This window comes from Sorex araneus, chromosome X (genome assembly GCF_027595985.1).
Source record: "Sorex araneus isolate mSorAra2 chromosome X, mSorAra2.pri, whole genome shotgun sequence".
NCBI classification, from domain to species: domain Eukaryota; kingdom Metazoa; phylum Chordata; class Mammalia; order Eulipotyphla; family Soricidae; genus Sorex; species Sorex araneus.
The window spans coordinates 93,316,873-93,340,245 of record NC_073313.1 but is presented as its reverse complement, the minus strand read 5'-3'; the positions used below and the strand labels follow the sequence as shown (position 1 = coordinate 93,340,245).

Genomic DNA, 23,373 nt, shown 5'->3' with positions numbered 1-23,373 from the left:
GAACAGATGGAGTCATTTATGGTGGTTTAGGGAGGCCAAGCTCAGCTTAGACAGATGTCCTCTGTAGTGTGACTACTCTTCCCTAACAGTCTCTCTGCTTTCTACCTACCTTCTCACCTCTACTGCATTTCTCCCCAGCAAGAGCTCAGGTAACAATTCAGCCTGCCCGTTTGCAATCCTTATCAAGGGCATATAGCACAAGGAACAGGGGACTGAACAAAGGTGTTGAGTTCTCTGGAGGATGGAAGTAACACTTGACAATTAATGTTCCTCTCTCCTACATTGAAATCCTTCCCCTGCTGGGAGGTGCATTAGTTTAGATTCCATGGTGTCTTAGTTTCCTCCTCACTTGAAATTCTTAAAAATTCAGAGACATTTCAAATGTTTGGACTAAGTTTGCTTACATAATCATTGTTTTTGCATGAGAATCATATCCTCTGGTCCAAGCAAATATGTCACCCAGAGACAGGGCTTATTTTCCTTAGTTCCCTTCTCCGGCTTTTAATCTTCCAAAAGCTTGAACCCCTCATCAGCCATATTCCATAAATCAGAGCATTAGTAAAACAACCTTAAAGGTCCCAGGGTTACTTGAAGGCTTTTTTAACTGGTTAATGTATGGCATATTTTTGCAGGTGGTGGGATGGGGCTGCAGGAAAGTGAGGGTGAGAGGTGTGGCTAAATCTGGAAACAGAAAACACATAAACCACCAATAATCACAATATCCTAGAAGTGTACAATCTCCACAGAGGGCAAGGGTCTGAGGAACTGTCAGCTCAGCGTGGACTGGATACTGTGCCTTGAATCAAGGGGAACTTTTCTGTTAATGTCTGACAGAAAAATGCCTGGGAAGTCAGCAAGAGCACCCTGGTTAGTCTTGCAGCCATGTGAGCAAAGAAGGCTTGACTGCTGGGGGGCCCTCCCAGGACCTTAATTGTGGTATGGGCACTGCAATTAGGAGCACAGCAGTCCCTTAAGCCACAACTCCTGCCTTGCCCAGACAGTATTCTTAACTTGGCAGTCACTTTCCTCCTGTTAGACGTTTTTTTGAGGTCAGTTTCCCCCTGGTCACACAAGACAGTAATGGTTATTCAAGCACCAAGTACTAGTATTTGGGATATGCAATTCAGATCTTAGTCCAAGTCAAATGTAGTTATAAAGATCAGTTGATGATTTCAATACCACTATATACCACAAAAGTCCACATACTGCAACTGCACTTAGAGGCAATTTACAAATTCCGTTAGAGTCCTCTGCTTTTCAGGGTCCTGTGTGTCACTTCATCTTTACCTGGCAACAAAAAATCAAGAATTGGATGAATTACTATGTCAGGGGATAGGAGTGGGATGGTGGGAGGGGATCTACCTCTATATAGTAGCCCTCTGTTCTGCTGAAATTTGCTTATGCTTCTATTTGTCTCTCACCTCAAATTAGAATTTCTATTTCTGCCATGCAAATAATTTTTGCCCCTCAATCACAGACAGTAGCCTTCCTCTGACCTCAGAGAAGTGCTGAAGTTCTATTAAGACAGCTAGTAGAGGGCCATGGTATCCTTCTGCTTTATTGGTGTCTGGCTCTCACCCTGACTACAGTAGAAGGTCTAATTCTGTGTTCCCCACTTTCAGAAGAAGGAGGGAAAAACTTGAAGGAATCTTCAGGAACTGGAATACAAAATTGAAAAAGGTCTGTTTTGGCGGGGTGGGGGAAAGTTTGGTGCCATACTCAGTGGTGTTCTGAAGTTATTTCTGGCTCTGTGCTCAGGGAGCACTCCTGGTAGGCTTGGGGGAACATATAGAAATCCAGGGATTGAACTTGGATCAACCATGGGCAAGGCAAGCATCCAATCCACTGTACTACTGCAGTAGTCCAAAATGAAAGAAGTCTGACTTTGCAAAGAGAACACTGGAAATATTCGTTATATTTTAAAGGCTGGGAAATCGCTAGTTCCTGGAAGTTCAGGCAAAGAAAGACAAGAGAAGTGTTTCCTTAGTAACTTCTGCTCAGCTCAGCAAGGATTGCTGCAAAAATAAGAGATGCTATTTGGTCCAGAGGGGTTCACCATAATCTTGGTTAAGAACGCAGAATGAAAAGGGGGAAAATAGAACTTAAACTTTCTTTTCTGGCACATGTTTCTCTCAATACTTGCCTTTTCTGGAGACCAGGGGAAACCATCTAGCTTTCCAGACATTCCATGTTTACCCATGTGATTTCAAATTCTCTTTGAGCAGCAATTTACTTCCCTATGATTTTTAAAATGACCTTCTGTGTCTTATGTACAAAATCGATTACCTCCATGTGGTTGTTCATATTTGTATTACGTTAGTGTCACAAGATTGGTTGCTTAACAATACCAATTACAGATATTGAATATTCCTCATCATTCACTTCTGGTAATAAGTCTGGTCTGCACGCACCAAAAATATACTGCTTACTGAACACACGTGCCACCAACAGAAAGCAGGACCATGAATGATATGACCACCAATTCTCTTCTCCTCTGAATTGGGTCATTTTCATCAGCATACAGATGCACAATTATTTGTCTCTCTACCTTTTGTCTTTTGGGCCACACCTAGAAGTGCTTGCAGATTGGTGCTAGAATACCACTCCTGGAAGTGCTCAGGTGACCATGTGTTTCTGGGGATCAAACCAAGATCTCCAGCATGCAACACATGCAGTTAAGACTTTCCGATTCTCTCCCTAGCTCCTAGTTTCATCATTTTAATAACTACAGTTTACCTTGTTCTCCCTAAAGATCAGTTTCTCTGATCCATTTAATATTATATTTTCTTCTTTTAAGAAAAAATTGTACTTTTCTTCCAGGCCCATTATTTTACTATTATATATAGCGCCAAAGTGATGGTTTTATTTGTTGGGGGTTTGAGCCACACCTTATGATGCTTGGGGACTATATTCCTGAATCTGTGTTCAGAGTGATTCCTGGTGTGCTCAGGGATTCTTTTATGGGGTTGGGATTGAGTTGGGGTTGGCCAAATGCAAGCTAAGTGCCTTAAGTCTTATACTATCTCTCTGATCTGCAAAAGTTATCATTATAGGGTATACAATCCAATGAATTTCAGTAGATTTATATTCTCTACATCCATAGAAACAATTTCTAGAATACTTTCATTGGTCTTCAAATAAATTTCACAATCATTAGCAGCCATTCACTATTCATTTATCTCTCCCTTGCTCCTGTTCTTGGAAAGCACAAATTTATTTTCTTTTACTATGGGTTTTCCTTTTATAGGAAGTTCATTTAATAGTAACTATATACTCTTCATTCTTCCTTGTCTGGCTTCTTTCACTTCTGAGGTTCTCCATATTGCATCAAGCACTGGAACTTTATTCCTTTAAATAAGTGATTAATGTTCCACTGTATGGACATACTGCATTCTGTTGGTCTACTAATGATCATATTGTTCATTACTGATTATTATGCATAATACTTCCATAAAGTGTGTGTATGTAGTCTCTCTTAAATCTGTTCTGCTTAAGGGGACTTCAGAGATAAGTGCAGTGTGTAGTTTGCTGCCTTGCACAAGGCCAACCCAGGTTCAATACCAGGCATCCCATATGGTCCTTAGAGGACCATAAGGAGTGATTTCTGAGCCAAGAGCCAGAAATAAATATGTCCTGAACATCATTGAGTGTGACTCAAATTTATACAAGCACTGAAGCACTGTCATCCCATTGTTCATCGATTTGCTAGAGTGTGCACCAGTAATGATGCCCATTGTGAGACTTGTTCTTACTTTTTTTTGCGTATCAAATATGCCACAGGTAGCTTTTCAGGCTCAGCTGTGTGGGCAGGATACTCTCAGTAGCTTGCTGGGCTCTCCGAGAGGGACAGAGGAATCAAACTCAGGTTGGCCTCATGCAAGGCAAATGACCTACCCGCTGTGCTATTGCTCCAGTCCAAATTTATACAAACAACAATTGTTCTGCTCAAGATTTTGTCTCCTTGTGTGCTTTCTCTTGTCAAGATAAGTAATCTTCACAGTTCTACATCAAACAGCCAGATAGTCAACAATTTTTGTTGTACTTGATACTTCTCTGATGTATTTAATATAGTTGATCATTCCTTCTTTTCTGAATCATCAGTTTTATTTGGCTCCCAGGATATCCCACATCTCCTAGTTTTCTTCCAGATTTCCTGGGCTTTCCTTTCCAGTCTCTTATGCTTCCCCTCCATAGCCTCAACTCTAAAGGTTGGTGTGTTTCAGAAGATCTCTTTTTTGTCTACACTCACTTCCATGTATTTAAATACAAATATGTATGCCAAATTTGGATCTACAATTTTCAAATTTTCAAATCTCCATCCTCTCCTATCAACTCCAAACTCATACATCCAATTGCATATTTATTTTCCCTTGTATTTCTAATAAAGTTGATATTCCAGATTGAATTCCTTACCTCTCCCTAAGTATAATGTATTCTGACAATAGTCTTCCCTACTGGGTAAACAGAAAGTTAAATATTCAGATGGTTGGGTACAAAACTTTGAGGTTATTTATGATCTTTCTTTTTTTCCCTTTCCCAAGATACAATCTAGAAATTCTGATAACTACCACTTCTTACCATCCTTATGCTTATGAATCATCAGCTTTTGCCTTTATTATTTCAACTACCTTCCTCACCTTCACTATTATGTTCCCCATTTCCATAATATAATATGCTTCTACTATAGTGATTATTCAAAAACATAAAGAAGATCACATCCCTCCTTTACGCAAAACTCTTCACTCATTCTACCTCTTATTCAGAGCACAAGTCAAAGTCCTTTATAGGGGTCGGTAAGGTCTTACATGAAATAGGTCTTTTCATGGATTCCATTTACTCTTCATTGATTTCTACTATCCACACTCTGACCCCACACAATGGCTGCTGGCTCTTCCTTAAATATGCTAGGTTTGCTTTTCTGGCAGGGTCTTTTTACTTGCCATTCACTCTTCTGGGAACGTTCTCTTCCCTTACTCTTCCTTGCCCCAAATTTCAGATATCCATATGATTCACTGTCTCAACCCTACTGATATACTCAAATATCAGCTACTTAATGAGGTCTTCCTTAACCACTAAGTCAAAGTTAAAAGATATTCTTTTAATTGAATCACTATAATTTACAGTTACAAAGTTGTTTATAATTGGGTTTCAGTCATACAATATCCCAATACCCATCCCTTCCCCAGTACAGATATCCCACCACCGATATACTCAGTTTTCCTTCTGCCACACAATCTACTTGTATACCCACCTCAGCCCAGCCTATCCTATGGAAGGCACTTTTCATCTTTCTATCTCTCCCACTCTCTCCTGCCTAAAGAAAACCATCTTTCATCCAGCACAGTGTCAGCTACAAACATTTCTTTAAAAATATTTTTTGTTTGTGATTATACCCCCAGCATCAAAACATTCATTGACACATAGTAGGTGTTCATAAATACTTGTTGGATTAAAAGAATGAATGGTTATACTGGTTACTCTGTGTTTTTTCTCCAGGTTAATTGGTATAAAACTTTCAAATAAAATTATATGTATGGAAAGTGTTCATGTTACTATTTCATAACTAAATGAATGAGTGACCTAGCTACTTTGAAAATAATTTACTACTTTGGTAATTTTTGCTCCTTGACTGAAGCCAACTATTAGCTATCAAAACAGTTTAATTACTGTGCGATCTTGCATAAAAATGTTAAAAATTTTCATCAGAAAATTTCTTTTTTAAGATTAGTATATTAAAAGATGCAGTCAACAAAATCAGACTGTGAGATTTTGAATCCTGATATCTGTGCAAATCAGGACAAACTCACCATTTTGTTCTTCTCTTCCTTTGCCCATGAAACAGGATACTTGGAGCAGTTCTCTAATGCACTTATTTGGGGGATAAAATTATCTATGTATTTCCCCCTTACCCCAGACTTGGCACAGACTAGTTAAGCTTCAGTGAAGAACTATTTTATTATTAATAATATTATTAAGATATTAGAGAAATTTAAAATATATAGAAAAACAACAGAAATTATTTGTATAAGTGAAACTAATAGCTGTCCTGTTCTTTAGTATAATTGGCATTTATTTGGAAAATGATTCAAACTTTGATGGCCAATTGTTTTGTCTCTGTTCTCAGGAGACCTTAATGTGACTGAACATCTTTGTTTTTGGGTATATGTGCCCAGGACTTATTCCTTGCTCTGGTCTCAGGGATCATTTCTGGTGGGTATGGGGATTATATATGGTGCCGTGATTGAATTTATGAAGGCTGCATGAAAGGCAAGCACCCTATCCACTACACTATCTATCTGGGATATATATATATATGTATATTTATAGTAGAATACACATATATGTATATTTGGGGACCATAACCGGCCACGCTCAAAACTTACTACTGGTTCTGCAGTTAGGGATCTCACTCCTGTCAGACTCAGGTGCTGGAGTGTTAGGGATTGAAACCGGGTTGGCTGGGGATCGAACATGGGTCAGATATTTGCAAGGCATTGCCCTACCATGTATTCTTTCTCTGGTCCCTCCTTCATATTTTCTTAATACACTCTACTGCCTCACAGAATTACTACATATGGAAACTCTCATACTTAATAATCACTATTTCTTCTTTTTTATTCAATGTTGATGCCATTTTAGATTTTGGGTTCAGACTCCATGAATTATTCTTATTAAATTGCTTAAACATTCACCTTGGGGAGAAAGTTCTTTCTGTGTACTTGCAGACTAGCTTTCTAAAGGGATTGACTTGCAAACAAGGTGGACCATGCTTTTAAGGGTAAGGACAACAGTCTGTATTTCCATATCATGACATCGTCTAAGAGCTTACACATCTTGTGTTAATTCCTACTTATAAAATGTAAGCTCAGTTTGAGTCTGTGAGTGCTAAAATGTGCCAATTGTTAAGATTTGTGCAGGGATGCTAGCAAGGTCCATGCCTGTATAGGAGTGTTTGGCTTTACATTTCAAAGAAGCAATCAATGGAGTGCAAATGCTCTATTATTCAGTGTTTGCCCGCACCTCCGCCCTGCACCATTTCACACTTGCTGTCAAGGGTCTACTTCTATTCTAACTTCTCTCTTGCTCCTACAGCAACTTATACTGAGTTAGATTGGGCTGTGCTGGGCACACATTAATTTATTCATTCACTAAACTCCACAGGGATCAATAAATACTTGTTAAACCACACTGTTTCTTTGCTGCCTTAGAATCATTCTCTAGTTTTGTTATTTAAATGAAATTTTACCTTGTTTCTCAGCTGTGCAATAATTTTTTTTGAGTACAAGGACTTTTACTTCAATCCTGTCTCCTGCAGTGCTGCACTTCAGTCATTCAGTCTATGTTTTTAGTATTATGCCCTGCAAAACTGCTATGGAGAAATGGGTCTGAGCCCTAGGAGTTGAGAATAATTTTCTCCTTTTTAATTTTTTATATTGTGGTTGTTAGGAGAAAATAGCAGGCAACACTTAGCAATTACTAAGCCATTTTCCACTATAATACAATTTCAAATAAAAACCTGACAAAGCTCATGTTGAAAATTAGAAACTTACTCATAAACAGTTGTCCATCCATTTTCATTACTTTTGGTAGCCAGAAGTCCTGTGCTTCCTGGATAGGTCATCAAGGCCAGATTATAGCCTTGGGCTGACACTCTTTTCAGGACTCCATTGCTGCTTATGGTCAGCCAGTACACCTGTCCTCCAGGTACCACGAGCCAAAGGGGCATACCGCCTGCATCACGGCGGATATGTACAGAATTGCCATTGCTACTGGTAATTGCCCCTAAGTCTCCTTCGGCGTTGTAGGTGAAATTATACACATAGTCCCTTGTTATCAAGTTCAAGGTGTGTACATGAGTCCCATTGACTGTGAATTGGTAGAGCTCCTGATCAGCAGGTGAGGCAATTTCATAAAGGTTCATGTCATTCAGGTGAGGTTGGTTCCTGCTAATGGTCCGGATTCGAACATTCCCCAGGTCTGCCACATAGAGAGTACCATCAGGTGACACTGCCAAGGAAGTAGGAGCTTTCATCTTGGCATCTTTGGCATAGCCACCATCACCTATGAAAGACCAAGATTTAATTTTATTTAAATTTTTGAAATTGAAAAACAGTGTTTTACACAGTAATTGATAGTTGAGTTTTAGGCATACAATATTTCAATACCAGTCCCACCACCAGTGTCAACTTCCTTCCACCAGTACCCCAATGCTCCCCCCTGCCCACCCTCGTTAGCCACCTCGTCAGGCAGATTTCAAAGACTGGTAGGTGCAGGTTAAATTTCGAAGGACTATGATTTTTAATAATGGTCATCACAGCATCTGAGTATACCATAGACAGAAATTACTGTGTATCAGAATAATTTTCTGTGTTATCCTTTTATATGGCTTCTTTCTCTCTTCCTTCCTTCCTTCCTTCCTTCCTTCCTTCCTTCCTCCCTCCCTCCCTCCCTCCCTCCCTCCCCCCTCCCTCCCTCCCTCCCTCCCTCCCTCCCTCCCTCCCTCCCTCCCTCCCTCCCTCCCCTCCCTCCCTCCCTCCCTCCCTCCCTCCCTCCCTCCCTCCCTTCTTTCTTTCTTTCTTTCTTTCTTTCTTTCTTTCTTTCTTTCTTTCTTTCTTTCTTTCTTTCTTTCTTTCTTTCTTTCTTTCTTTCTTTCTTTCTTTCTTTCTTTCTTTCTTTCTTTCTTTCTTTCTTTCTTTCTTTCTTTCTTTCTTTCTTTCTTTCTTTCTTTCTTTCTTTCTTTCTTTCTTTCTTTCTTCTCCACACCTGGCATTGCTCAGGGCTTACTCCTAGCTCTCTTCTCAGAAACTACTCCTGGCATTGCTCAGGTGTTTCTATGGGGTGTCAGGGATTAAACCTGGTTGGCCTTGCACAAGGCAATTGCCTTACATACTGTACTATTGCTCTGGCCCCTTCATATGGTTTCTATGTGTACTTCTAGAGAAAAAAATCACAAAAATCAAAACCCAAAACAACCATCTAGACTATTACACCAAATTAACAGTTAAAAGAAGGGAGGAAGAAGGGGATGGGATATACTGACCAAGATATACAAATATAAATAAAACACCACTGTATTTTTAGTGGTGAATTTAATGTATATACACATTTGGATTTTCAATGATGCATACCTAAAATATTTTATGTTAGAAAGTAATGATATTCCAATAAACATTCAGTGAACAAACATTATATGCACACCCCCCTTGATGTTTCTGAAATACATTATCAGGAATTCTTGAGTCAGTATTACCAGAGATGAATAGTAATGTGCAATAATTTAAGTTAACACAATTTTGTGAAATCCTTAATCCTGCTGTTCAGTCTCTATTGTATTGTAAGATACAAAACAAACAAATGATGACAAATACAAAAACTTGGTTGGAAATCCACAAAACTTGTGTGTGTTGACACTTGTGGGATCTACCTCAGGATTTTCAAATCCTACTGTGGCTAGGGGACTTTTCTTCTGTGAAATCCCCCTGCCACATTGTAAAAGTAAGCAAAGACTTTAAGTACTATAGGGTTTCAGAACACGTAAATTAGATAGCTGGCATTAACATTATATTTATCTTGAATGAAAGATAAAATTAGCAAATTAATTGCAAAAATTAAGTCAAGTCAGAAAACATCACAATTATTGATCTAAAGTCATATCTACTAAGTTCCCCACTCTTGTTTCTACAAGTTCAAGCAAAGGCAAAGGTTATGAGAAATACTCAAGCCTAGATGAAGTGTTTAATAGGACGGCAAATAGTTTTAAGTATTTCTACATGCCAGTAACATGTGTAACTATTCATATTCAGAGGACTGTGTGTGATCTGGAATATATATTCCATTATCTAGTTTGAAAAACGCTCGTTTTCTTATTTTAACTTGAATAAAGAATGCTATTAGTATTGGATTAAAAGATTAAACCAAGGACTGGGGCAATTTGTCATGGGCATATGCTTTGGGTTTGATGCCTGGCACTGCACAGTTTTCTAAGCACTACTGGTTATGTCACCCATGATCACACCCCCCAAAACTAAAAGTAATGTAAAAAGTAGACTAATGTCCTGAGAATCCTCCATTGCAGAATTTAATTTTGTTCTAGAAACCCTAAATGTAGAGTGTTCCTAGCCTTTTAGGGTTTCAAATAACATGTGCCCCTGATCTGGAAATGAGTCACTTAGGAGAAGAAAAATTTTATTTAGCTACACCAGTACATGGGAGTTTTACATGTGGTTTTGACTTGATTTCTCTTCTTCAAAGTACAAATAATATTACTCTCTACATTTGGATAGTGATCTTAGAGTATTGACAAATTTATCTTATTCTCAAAAAACAGAGACATAACTGAGGCAAGTGATTTCTCTAGCAAGTGAAATAAGTCAAGAAGTAATTTCATAGGCACTTCAGTGAGTCAGTTGAACAACAAACAATCTACCACAAACCCATTACTTTGTCTACTAGCTCATACTAGTGTTCCTAAGTTAACACTTTTCCTTTCGACTTTTCTGATGCATATTTTTTCTTTGAAAACAGTGTAAAGGAGGTAGTGAATTGCTTAAAAAGGTCATACCTGAAAAACAGTCACAGTTGGGATCAATTTTGCAGTCACAGTCAGTGGGGGCACCAGCCATGATGGAGATTTCCCCATTGGTAGTAACTTGCTGAATGCGGTTCACTTTCCTCTCGTCGGTCTCAGCTATGAAGAGTAGCCCACTGTGGGAGACGCTGATGGCCCTAGCCGACTCCAGAGTGGAATGAATTGCCACCTTGCTGACCAAGAAATGATCAATGCCTGGCACCTGGCAGTGAATGGGGCGACCTGCAATGATCCGCACGCGTCTGTTCTCAGAAATTTGCAGCACAATATTGTTATCCAAGACATACAATGAATTGTCCATGGGATTGACTGCAAGGTCTGTTGGCCACTCTAATCGCACCTACAAAAAATAATCCCAAATACATACCATTAGGTTACAATATTTTTTCCAAGGGAATGTATTACCTTACAAGAAAAATGGGCTTATTCTTCTGTCTCATGAATTTCAGCAACATTAATGTTATGTGGTAAGAATCGGAGGGGGAGAACTAATTAGATGTCTTGGAAAAAATTTATCATTTATGTCATTTCCATGATAATATAATTTTCTCAGTAATTTCAAAAGGATCCTCCAGAGCAGTATTTTTCAAGCTTTCTACATCAGCTAGCTGGCACCTGTCCTACATTCAATGTCCTACATTCAATGGACTGGCAGTTATAACCAAGGTGATAGACCAGTAGTTTTCACCCTATCTTCACGTGTGGACCAGCACCAGTCCACTGACTTGAATTTGAAAAAAAGTTGTCCTAGAGCACTGTATTTCAGAAGATGCTCTCTGGACCAATAGCAGCATACCAGCAGGGAACTTGCGAGAAATGAAAATTTTCAGGTCCCACTCTATACCTACTGAGTCAGAAATTCTCAGATAGGGATCCTCTATCTTTGTTTCAGCAAGCCTCCTAGTGAATCTGATTCATGATAAAGTTTGAAGATCACTGCTCTAGTGCACCCTGATTGCTGTGATATGAAAAATCTCTATTGTTGTCTCAGAGATACATGAAAAAGCAAAGTTATACTCTGGAAAACAGGATGCTGGAAAAACCAAATTTGACTCAATCAGCTACCTTTAGGAACAAGACCTTCCATTATCATTGAGTTGGCATTCATTTTGTGCAATACTCAAGTCGAGTTCATTGGTGGTGACTTGGGATGCTAAATTGCAATTTGCTCCGCACCTAGCTCAACGTGGGTTTATTCCATATCTCCCTATCATCAGCAAATAAACAAGATGCTATTTTTTAATTAAATATTTTCTGAGACCCTTCTTTGAGCTAATCTTTGTGCTAGGCTTTGGAAACTCAAAAGAATACTATGATGCAGCCTCTGCTTTTATATGATCCATCATCTAGAAGAATAACCCTCATAGGAATCATTTGGGATTAGGCAGCAGAGAGTGTATAAGAATATACCTGGGGCTGGAGCGATAGCACAGCAGGTAGGGCCTTTGCCTTGCACGAGGCCAGCCCCAGTTCGATTCCAACATCCCATATGGTCCCCCGAGCACTGCCAGGAGTGATTCCTGTGTGCAGAGCCAGGATTATCCCCTGAGCATCACCATGTGTGATCCAAAAAGCAAAAAATAAAAAAGAAAAGAAAAAGAGTATACATCTAGGACATGACTAGGAGTTAGGAGGCAGAATATTCTCAGGGATGGTTCTATCTAAGTAGGTTTTGAAGTGACTACAAGGAGAGAAATGAGTAAAATGGGTGTTGGGTGTTTGTTGAGGTTGGAATACCATGGTAAAGTCCAGAGATTGGAGATGCCATGCTCAATCCAGGTTAATTACAATCCAGTAAATGCTAATACAGGCAGAGTGTATGAGAGTGGTAAGCAATGACAATCAGGAGGTAAAGAGTGAATTGAGTCCCTCCTAAACTCATATTCAAGTCCTCTCCCCTAATTGACTATATTTGGCAAGAAAGGCTTAAAGGAAGTAATTATGGTTAAATTAGTTCATGAAGGTGATACTCGAATCTCATATAAAAAAGAAAGGCACCAGGAGTATGTACAGAGAAAAAGGCCATGTGAGGACACAGTACGAAGTTGGATTACCAGCTTTAAGCCAAGAAGAGAAGCCTCTGCAAAAATTAAACTTGCTGATACCTTGATTTTAGAGCACTGAGTAAAAAACATGTTCCCTTGGTAAAGCCACCTAGTCTATGAGATTTTTTTACGGTAGCTGTCGCATACTAGTATGAAGGGTAATGCAGGGATAAAGATGTTCAATTTCGTTACACTTGTTTTGGAAAAATACCAAAAAGCATAATATTGGGTTCTAAAGGCATCACACTGGGCTGGAGTGATAGCACAGCGGGTAGGGCGTTTGCATTGCTTGCGGCCGACCCAGGTTCGATTCCTCCGTCCCTCTTGGAGAGCATGTAAGATACCAAGAGTATATAACCCACACAGCAGAGCCTGGCAAGCTAACCATGGCATATTTAATATGCCAAAAACAGTAACAACAAGTCTCACTTGGAAACGTTACTGGTGCCTGCTCGAGAAAATTGATGAGCAACAGGATGACAGTGATACAGTAAAAGGCATCACACTAATGCCACTGACTCCATAGTTGAAGGAGACAATATGGGTGGCTGGTCAATAGTTAGCAGGCTCAGTATAGTGTCCAGATTAGGAATGATAATAACCTAAAGTCAAATGGCAGCAACGAGAATGGAGAGTTGTAGATGTATTTGAGACATGTACAGGAATTAGAAGCATAAGGATAATGATGATGATGATGATGATGATGATGATGATGATGATGATAATGATGATGATGGTGTATGTATGTGTGTGTGTGTGTGTGTGTGTGTGGTGCCTTGTGTCAAGTATTGTGCTAGACAACAGGGACATAAAGAGCAATGAGACGTCGCTCCACTTGTTTGTTTCTAGACATAGGAGTTAGCCCAATTTGTGTCCTGACATCCCCTTGATAGCTACTATTTATCACGGGCCACTCTGGAAGAACTAGGTTACACAGAATCTCCACCCACTGCTCCCTTATTCTGTACTTTATTTCTCTTCTCTGAGGCTAGACAAGGATAGAAAAAAATCTGTATTATTCATTCATTCCTGGCCAAAACATTCACAGCAATGTTCTTGCTCTCTCTTTTTTTATGGCCTTGAGTGAAGGAAGCCCCAGAAAAGCTTTGCTTTGCTCACTGGCTTTGAAAGTCTGAATACAAATTATGAACTGTTTTTGCATCCGGAGTCCCTATATTTTTCTAGCTAGAAGAGGTCTTTACTTAATAATCAAATAGACAAATTTTAGTGTGAGATAAAGTCCCCCTTCTAATTCTGTCTCTCGATGGAAAGCAGTTTGGGATATTGTAAAACAGACCAAGGTTGTCTTTGACCTCCGTCTTGTAGCACTTAGTGTTGTCTGCCTCCTGTCCCTGAAGGTCTCTTCCAGACCCCAAGCAACCTCATTTTGTCCCCAAGTATCTGCATGCCCTCAACCTCCACAAAGTCTATCCTGCTCTGGTCAGTACCATATGCCTTTGGGCAGCTAGGAATTGGAATGCTAATGGAGTATAAAGCCGAGCTTATGTTATGCATGTTCTACAGAGCCTTTCAAATGGAGGCCATTGGATAAACATTAAACACCAGCCTTAACAGCTCCCAGAGCACTTTGCTGCAGTGTATGATGTGCTCCTCAGCATGTCTGTCAGAGGCCTTTGCATGTCAGTGTCCTGCCACCAGGAAGGAGAGTGAGCACCTGCTGCTGCAGAGGTGCTCTCCTCCTGTGCCTCATGCCCCCCCACTTTGGACCTCTAGACATGCTCCTACAATCATGCTCGTATAAAAGCTGTTTGTGTGCATTGGTTCTGTGGAGTGTGGTCCCCTAGGAAATAAGTGAAGGCTGGCTGAAGAAGAGGAAATGAATTTATTTCAGCACAACATTCCTATTTTGATCGAGTCTGAAGTCAGTGACCCAGAAAAAACAAAGCTGGCAGAAATGACGTTCTAATTATCCTCGCTCTGAGAACGGAGGCCAGGGCAGAGGCTAGGGATGGCACACACCTGGCAGAAGGCAGAGACGAGAGTGTTTTGGCTTCTGTTGCTTGCTGTCAAGGCCGCCTCTGAGATAATGGCTGGTAGTCGGAAGATAAGCTGTTAAATTTTCCAACTCACTCAAGCTCGTTTAAGTCAATACTATTGGTGTCATGTTTATTAGATTTAATATTGTCTCAAAAGTACACCAGCTCTTGTGACAGTTTGTTTTCTTTTCCATCAAATAAGTCACCCTCTGGCAGTTTCCTGTGACTAAAGTGGCCTTTGTGCTTCAGAGACACTTTCTCTACTAGCTACACAGAATACCTTTAATTCCCATTTGATTTGCCTGGGCAGCTTGTCTATGAAATCTGCTCAGATGAAAGATATGTGGCTCCTTAGTAGTCTAGGGCCTGCCTTTTAAGAAATGGGATCTGTTCACCTCTTTTAGCTTATCAGCTTCTCTATTGCTTTTTCACATTAAATATTCCCATTTCCAGGTAATTTCTCAGGGAATTGGTGCCTCAGTCACATATGACAGAAACATGGTGTTTGGATAGGAATCATTGATTCAGGTACTCAGAATTAGCATTATCAGTTGCAGAGAGAACCCAGAATTATGAACTAATTAACTGGGATACAAGGTCATCACTGAGGCTGCCAGAATTTGTGCAAGTGGTTTCTAGGGGAGAGGGAAGCAAATGATTTCCTTGACAGTGGGAGCAGAAAGAGATGGAGGAGCAGCCAACAGTTAAACCATTGGTCTTTTCTCCTTCCTTCCTTCCTTCCTTCCTTCCTTCCTTCCTTCCTTCCTTCCTTCCTTCCTTCCTTCCTTCCTTCCTTCCTTCCTTCCTTCCTTCCTTCCTTCCTTCCTTCCTTCCTTCCTTCCTTCCTTCCTTCCTTCCTCCCTCCCTCCCTTCCTCCCTCCCTCCCTCCCTCCCTCCCTCCCTCCCTCCCTCCCTCCCTCCCTCCCTCCCTCCCTTCCTTCCTTCCTTCCTTCCTTCCTTCCTTCCTTCCTTCCTTCCTTCCTTCCTTCCTTCCTTCCTTCCTTCCTTCCTTTTTGGGTTATACCCGTTGATTATCAGGGGTTATTCTTGGCTGTTCATTCAGAAATTACTCCTGGCAGTGCGCAGGGGATCATATGGAATGCCAGGGATTGAACCCAGGTCAGCTACATGCAAGGCAAATGCTGTAGCCACTGTACTATCACTCTGGTCTGCGATTTGGTCTTTTAGTTTGCAGTGGTTGCTCCACCTTGTAGAAAGACATTAATATGCTTGAAATGTCAATTTTTTTTAAATATCAACTAGCATTAAAAATCATTACTGTAGCTGCCAGCTGGTGAAATGTGCCCACCTCCCAAAAACCTGTCCTAGAAAATAATCCTGAGCATAAAGGTGATATTTGTCTGAATTCCGGATTCAACAGCACTGTGTCTTCATCTGCTAGTTGAAAATCTGCCTTCAAGAAACTTGACTCTGGGTCAGCCAGTCCCATGGTTGGTTTAAGGATCCAGCTAATTTTGAGCTAAGGAGCAGTTTGTGAAGCTGCCAAATCATATTGGAGAAAAGGCATGTGTAAAAACAATATCTAAATATCAGCCCTAGATTAGACTAAAGTAGAAAAGGACTGAATTATTAGTTTAATAGCACACACTAGACAAAGGTCATCATTTGTATACTTGGGCCATCTCTAACATTTTTTGGTGGTAGGGGGAGGGTAATTAAGTCACACCCAGATGTGCTTAGGGCTCAATCCTAGTTCTGCTGTCAGGGATCACTCATGGTTGTTCTCAAGAGACCATATGTAGTGCCAGGACTTGAACTTAGATTGGCCACATTCAGTACCCCTGTACTATATCTCCAGTACCACCCCCTCCACAGATAGCAATTTGAAGGTTTTAAATATGTCTTTCTTTACTAGTGTAAAACCATGAACAAATGGGATATCCTCTTTGAGTGTCTGACTTTCTCATCTGCTACAAGGATAAATGACTAATGATAGATATTTTGGAATTACTATGTGGATTGAACAAGATAGCATTAAGATATTCTACCCATTGCATAAACAACATAAAGGATGGTAAGTGGTATTAACATTAATAATGGCTTCAGAGTCATAGAACTTCAGAGGTATAAGGAGCCTAATCCAATTACCATTCAATACAGTTATATTTTATGTCTGTTTTCTAGATTTCAGTATCCACAAAGCATCTTCATGTATTTTGCCCTACCACTACACCACTTACACTATTATTGGCTTACCAATTTTCTTAAATTGGCCTACCTTTAAGATGTAAGTGGGTATTTTTCCTTACTTTACTGTTACTAATCAATAACACATGTAAAATTACAGGCCCGCTCATAGGAAACTTTAATACTAGTAAGTGAATTCTACTCCTTGAGTGCTTCCTCCTTGTCAGTTCTTCACATGGATTATTACTTTTATGCTTAAAGAAATCACTTGAAAAAGAAACTATCAATATATTCCTATTCCAGATATGTGCTTTTATTCTCTGTACATAATAATTGCTCATTTAGAAGAGTGGACACATTTCTTCATACCCTGTGCATCATGTCTTGTCTCACCATAATTTCATTTGAATCAATCTCAAGGGATTTTCTTGGCAAAGAAGATCAAGACTTATTAGGAATTGAGTAATTTCTCTTTTGTCAGATGTTTCCTTTCAGTTCAGTGCATCACAAGTGCCCACTCTGTGCCTGGCACTATCATTAAATTAATACAGGTCCTATCTTTGATTAATTCAAGTGGGAGAAGACAGATGCATAATGAGCTAATTCAAGTATAACGTGAAATGCCAGCATGACATAGGAGCACACAAGAAGGTGGGGAATATTCTAAGAAGAGAAATGTAAACTTAATCTTGGAATATTTCTTGAAAAGAAACAAGATGTACAACTGATCCTGGTAAAGGGGGAAAATAAACCAAAGCACATAATCATAAAATCAGACATATAGATTGAAAAACAAGTTCCTGGAATTACTATAGCATGAAATAGGGTAGCAATTGTTGTTAAATGAAGTTAATAGATTTGTTAAATATTAGACTTGTTCCTTCAATGCAGCACTATAGTCATTTAAGGTCAAAGAAGTTTTTGTTGTGGGGGCTGGTGCATATGTATCATAAAAATAGTAGAATTCCTGGCCTTTAATAATTAGATATTGATAGCACCACCCCACAATCTCCAAGAAACAAAAATGTTTCAAGACATTTCCAAATGTTTTCTAATGAACTAAACTGTTTCATGTTGAGAAACACTGGACTAAGTCATAGAGAGTTATGTATGTTAAGGAATTGATAGAAATACTGTGGATGTTAAGATTTCTATAAAGATCTTTAAAACTGGGGGCTGACATGGTTATATTAGTCTCTTAGAACGATTGTCTTGGATAGTAGTCTTCAGGGCCAGCTAGAAGAGACCAAAATTGATGCCGAAGATGCAATCTGGAGATAACCTATTCACCAGTACTTGCATCATTAACAAATCTTTCCACTAAATCAACTAACAAATATCTGGATGATAATCCAGAAAGACAGTCCTACTTTTATGTTATGTTCAGAAAACCTCTTTTCATACTTGCTTTGACTTACAAATGTGACTTACATTCCCTTTTGGGAATCTGATGAATGCAGTTTTCTCTTCTTAGGAAAAAAGTCAAATATAGAAGGAGCAGATTAAGAGCTCAAGCTTTGGAGTTAAGATTTTATGGTTTCAAGTCAATTGTAAAGTTTGTCTGGAATCATACAAACCCCTACATAGTCAAAACCACACTGAAAAACAGGAAACTGGGAGGCATCTCACTCACTAATTTGAATTAATACTCTAAAGCCATAGTAATCAAAACAGAATGGGACTGGAATAAAGACTCTAGACCAATGGGTTAGAACAGAATATCCAAGGATAGAACCCCATATACATGGTCATCTAATTTTTGACAAAGGATCTGTGTTCATGAAATGGAATAAAGACAGTATTTTCAACAAATGGTGTTGGGAGAATTGGATAATCAGATACAAGTACTATGAAAGACTTATTTGTATCTCACACCTTACACAAAAGTCAACTCAAAGTGGATCAAAGAACTTGAGATAAGACCTGAATGTATAAAGTACATTGAAGAAAATATAAGCAGGTCAAAAATGAGGTCTAGGTGTTCCCCAAGACAATTTTCAACAATGCAATGCCTTTGGCAAACTCTACAGAATCAAAACAAAACAAATGGAATTACATCAAACTAAAAAGTTTCTGTATGGCAAAAGAAATATTGTCTAAAATAACTGAGTGGGAGAAAATATTTGCACTCAATACATTAGATTAAGTGTTGATATCTAGGATATAAAAAGTACTCACAGAGATCAAGTAAAATATCTAAAAGCCCAACCAAAATGAGGAGGGAATTGAACAGATACTTCTTTGAGGAAGACCAGCGGATGACAAACATGAAAAAATGCTCATTGTCACTTATTATTAGATAACAATGAGATATCAATGAGATATCATCTTACAATGGTAGAAAGGCACATATAAATTACTGGAACCGATCTCTGTTGGTGCAGATGTGATAAAAACAAATCCTCATTAACTGCTGGTGCAAATGCGGTCTGGTCCACCCATATGGAAAACTGCATGGAGGGTACTCAGTAATCTCAGAATTGAGCTCCCCAAAACAAGCAATTTCACTTTTAGGTATCTATCCCCAGGACAGAAAATCATCCATTCAAAAGAATGCATACATACCATTATTAATTTCAGCACTCATTATCGTAGCTAAGTTTTGGAATCAGCCTTGATGTCCAAAGACAGATAAGTGAATTATTAAGATGTGTTATATATATACACAATGGAATACTACAAAGCTGTAAGGAATAATGAAATCATGCAATTCATGGCAACATGGGTAGAATGGAAAGACATCATGTTAAATGAAGTAAGCCAGAAGAAGAAGAAGGATAAAATATAGGATACCACTTATATGTGGTATTTAGAATAACTGGATATGGGAATGCAATGTTCTAAAGGGAGGATGCCATATCAACCTTGGTCCCAGAGTATAGGGAGAAGGAAAGAAAGATGCGAGGGGAGGGGGGAGACGATGCATAAGAAGCAAAGGGGGCCAAGTCAGGGAATTCTATGCAACCCATCAATACCATTCCTGGGAACATACACTAGGGACCCAAAAACACAGCACCATTCACAATAGCCAGAATCTGAAAACAACCTGAATGCCTTAGAACAGATGACTGGATAAAGAAACTACACAATGGAATTCTATGCAGCCACCAGCAAAACTACATATACACAATGGAATACTATGAAGGAATACAACCTCTACAGAATGGAATATTATGCAACTGCTGGAAAAAATGGAGAAATTAAATTTGCTTATAAATAGATGGACATGGAAAGTATCATGCTGAGTGAAATGAACCAAAGGGTCAGAAACAAACATAAAATGACTGCACTCATTTGTGGGAGATAAAAACATAATTTGCAATTAATACCAAGAACAGAATGGTAGAAACAAAGGGCAAGAGTAATGGCTCATCGTTGGAAGCTTGCCACAAGTGAGTGTGTGTGTGTGTGTGTGTGTGTGTGTGTGTGTCTGGTGGGGGGAGAGGGAAGTTAAGACAAAGAAAGGACCCCTATGACAATGACAGTTGGAAATGATCATTCTTGTCAAGAACTAAGAGCTGAAAGGAGGTAAAGGAATATATATGACGACCTTTCAGTAAAAGTAGTCAAACCATAATGTCTGAAGGAAAGAGAAAGCGAAAGTGAGCTAGTGAGAGAGAATAAGAGTGAAGAGAGCGAGCCAGAAAGAGAGAAAGAAGAAAAGTGTCTGCCATAGAGGCAGGCTAATGGTGTTGGCGGGGAGGGAAACTGGGGATATTGGTGGTGAGAAATGTAAACTGGTGAAGGGACTGGTGTTGGAACCTTGTATGATGGAAACCTAATCATGAACAACTTTGTGAAACCATGTATCTCATGGTGATTCAATAAAAAAAAATAAAATGATAGAACCAAATATCCAGACCAGAGCCCACAACACTGAAATCAAGAGACTCAAACTTTAACAACCAAAGGTGCTTGCCAAGAGGGTAGGCTTTGGGGGGGGTTGGTAGGTAAATATGGGAGGGAACCTGGGAACACTGGTGGAGGGAAGCTGACACTGATGGTGGGATTTGTGCTGCAATACTGAATGTCTAAAACTCATCTATCAATAACTTTGTAAATCACGGAACTTTAATGAAATTAAAAAATTTAAAAAAAACCTTTCCCTGGGTTTAAATTTCTCAGAGTGCAAAAGAAAAATCAAGGAAGCAAAGTTCTATGTGATTTTCTAGCTCTGTGGCCTTGGATAAAATAAGTTAATATCTCTGAACTTCAATTTCTTCACCTTGAAATTGGGCACAGAAATAGTATTTTCTTAAAAATTATCAAAATTATATATGAAATCTGCATCAAGCACTTAGATCTTTTTGGGGGTGCACACCCAGTGGTAGTCAGGGCTTACTTTGGGCTGTGTTTTCAGGGATCACTGTTTGTTGTATTCCTGGGGGCTGTATGAGGTACCAGGGGTCAAAACCAGGTCAACCACATGCAAAACAACTATACTATCAGCTGTATTATTGCTCTCGTCCATCAAAAACTTAAATATTTTTAAAAAATTATAGAACGTTAATTATTTCTTCTGGTTCTTGTCTGACTATATTACAGTGTTCCCTTCCTTGGGAACATCTCATTAGCACTATTTTGTTATTTGTGCCATAGTTTCTTTATCCAGTTATCAGTTCTTGGACACTTGGCCTTGACATTATTAACACTGTAAATCATAGTGCCTAAAATAAAATTAAACTTTTTTCACTTGAAGCACTGTGATTTAAAATTCTGTTAATAGAGGTTCATGTGTGCAATGTTTCAACAACGCATGTGCCATCAGAGCATACTTCCTCCACCATTGTCTCAGGGTCTTTTTATTTTCTAAAATGATCATCTTTGCCCATATATTTTAAAGTTTTGGGACCCACCCAGTCACACTGGGAGAACCATGATATGCTCAGGATTGAAACTAGGGCTCCTGCATGCCCTAGTACTCAACTATACTCACGGTAGCCCTTAAAATGAATGACTATGCTCCTAGCTCTTGAAAGAAGTCAAATAGTCATGTTCTTTAAAGGTTTCTCCTGCATCTATGTCACTAGCCATTTCTTCCTTGTTCATTAACCCCACTTTTTTGAGAATCCTTCTAAGCTATGTGACCTCTAAAAATAGTTGTCATATATTGGGATATTATTTTGCATATTCTTGCTAACTAGTTTTATGTCCCAATACATAATATTTTAGCTTATTGTCCATGCTGTTATATGTAAGAATACTCTGATACAATATTAAGAGCATAACTTGCTCTTTTAGTTATTTTTCATCTCTCATTAATACATATTTACTTATATTATTTTAGACATGACATAAACCAACCCTCATAGAATGTATGATCTTTTTACCCCTCTTTGTTTCTTTAATTTTCCTATATGTACAGGGGATTGCTAGTGATATAGGTCAGTAGACTATGTTCCATTATTCTTAAGAAATTTACTTTCATGGTAGAGTTTCATGAACATGTAATTAGTGTTATTATATTATACATTTGCCACCAAGTGCTAGTAAAACTCTTTCCCCAAAGTTAAATGATACTGAAGGAATCAGTTATCTTCCAAAAACCCCAGACTCCGCATCCCAAATATGACATTTCTAATCCCCCTCCTTTGCTACATTTTCAGTCTTAAGGCTTATTTGAAAAATGACTGTTTGATTTTGATCTCTGAGGCCTTTTCTGCAGGAATTTCCAGAAAGTCTATGATAATCATTTTCAGTAGTATGCCAGCCCTGAGGAAGGCAGAATGACGGAACTGAGTGCTCTCTGCCAGGTATTCTGCCAGCTCTGTGTTAGATTTCCCCATGCTTCTCAAAGGCTGACAACTCCAGATTGTTAGCATCACTTTTTGTCAGTTTTCAAACGGCCTTCTCATTTCTTGACACTGATACTGTCTGAGCTTCTTCAAATTTATAAAAGAAGGAAAAAGCTGTATGAAGAAATTTTAGATTTTTGCAGTTAAAAAGCATGATGACACCTTTGAGAGTGATGGCCCTTATTGATCTTGCTTTTAAAAAGTGGAAATTATTAGAAGATGAAATACACTAGGACCACATGGACTTGTCAACCGGCAAATTATTTCCCATTATCTCAAATTCACACTCTTATATTTCTCTGAATAATGTCTGGGGAGTTTGAAGGACCTCTCAACCTTGGTCAAATGCATCAGCCTGGTCTGTCTCCATGGTTGCCCAATCAGAATAACTGACACTTAAGAAACATTATTCATTGTAGAAGAATTGCCAGGATCAATCCAGTCACGAGTTGCCACTGAACTGGTCTTTAGACTTCATCTGCAGCCAAGGTTAGAGATTAAATTGCACCTACTCCAATGTTGCAAAAACATCTTGGAAGCTGGGATAAACAAAGAAGAGTATAGCAAACAAACAAATCAACAAAAACGAAACTAAAACCTCAAGGTAGTTCTGGTGTATTTCATCTTTAAAAAGTTTAACTTTTTAAAAGCATGATCAATAGGGACCATTACACTAAAAGGTGTCACCATGCTTTACAACTGCAGAAAATCAAACTCTCTCTAGATGGCTTTTTATAAATTTGAAGAGTCTTGGGCAGTATCAAGATCAAAACAAAATGTGAATCAGTGGTTACTAAAAT

The 23,373-nt window shown here is 38.9% G+C and overlaps 1 protein-coding gene across 1 annotated transcript in view; it reads right to left on the bottom strand.

Moving 5' to 3' along the window:
- TENM1 (teneurin transmembrane protein 1) overlaps positions 1-23,373 on the bottom strand; it is a 1,051,200-nt gene that overhangs the window by 37,491 nt on the left and 990,336 nt on the right. Inside the window, exons 26-27 of the mRNA XM_004606346.2 lie at positions 10,562-10,928; positions 7,551-8,061 (exon numbers count right to left, since the gene is read on the bottom strand). Of these exons, the coding sequence (XP_004606403.2) occupies positions 7,551-8,061; positions 10,562-10,928 (878 nt within the window). The remainder of the gene's footprint in view (positions 1-7,550; positions 8,062-10,561; positions 10,929-23,373) is intronic.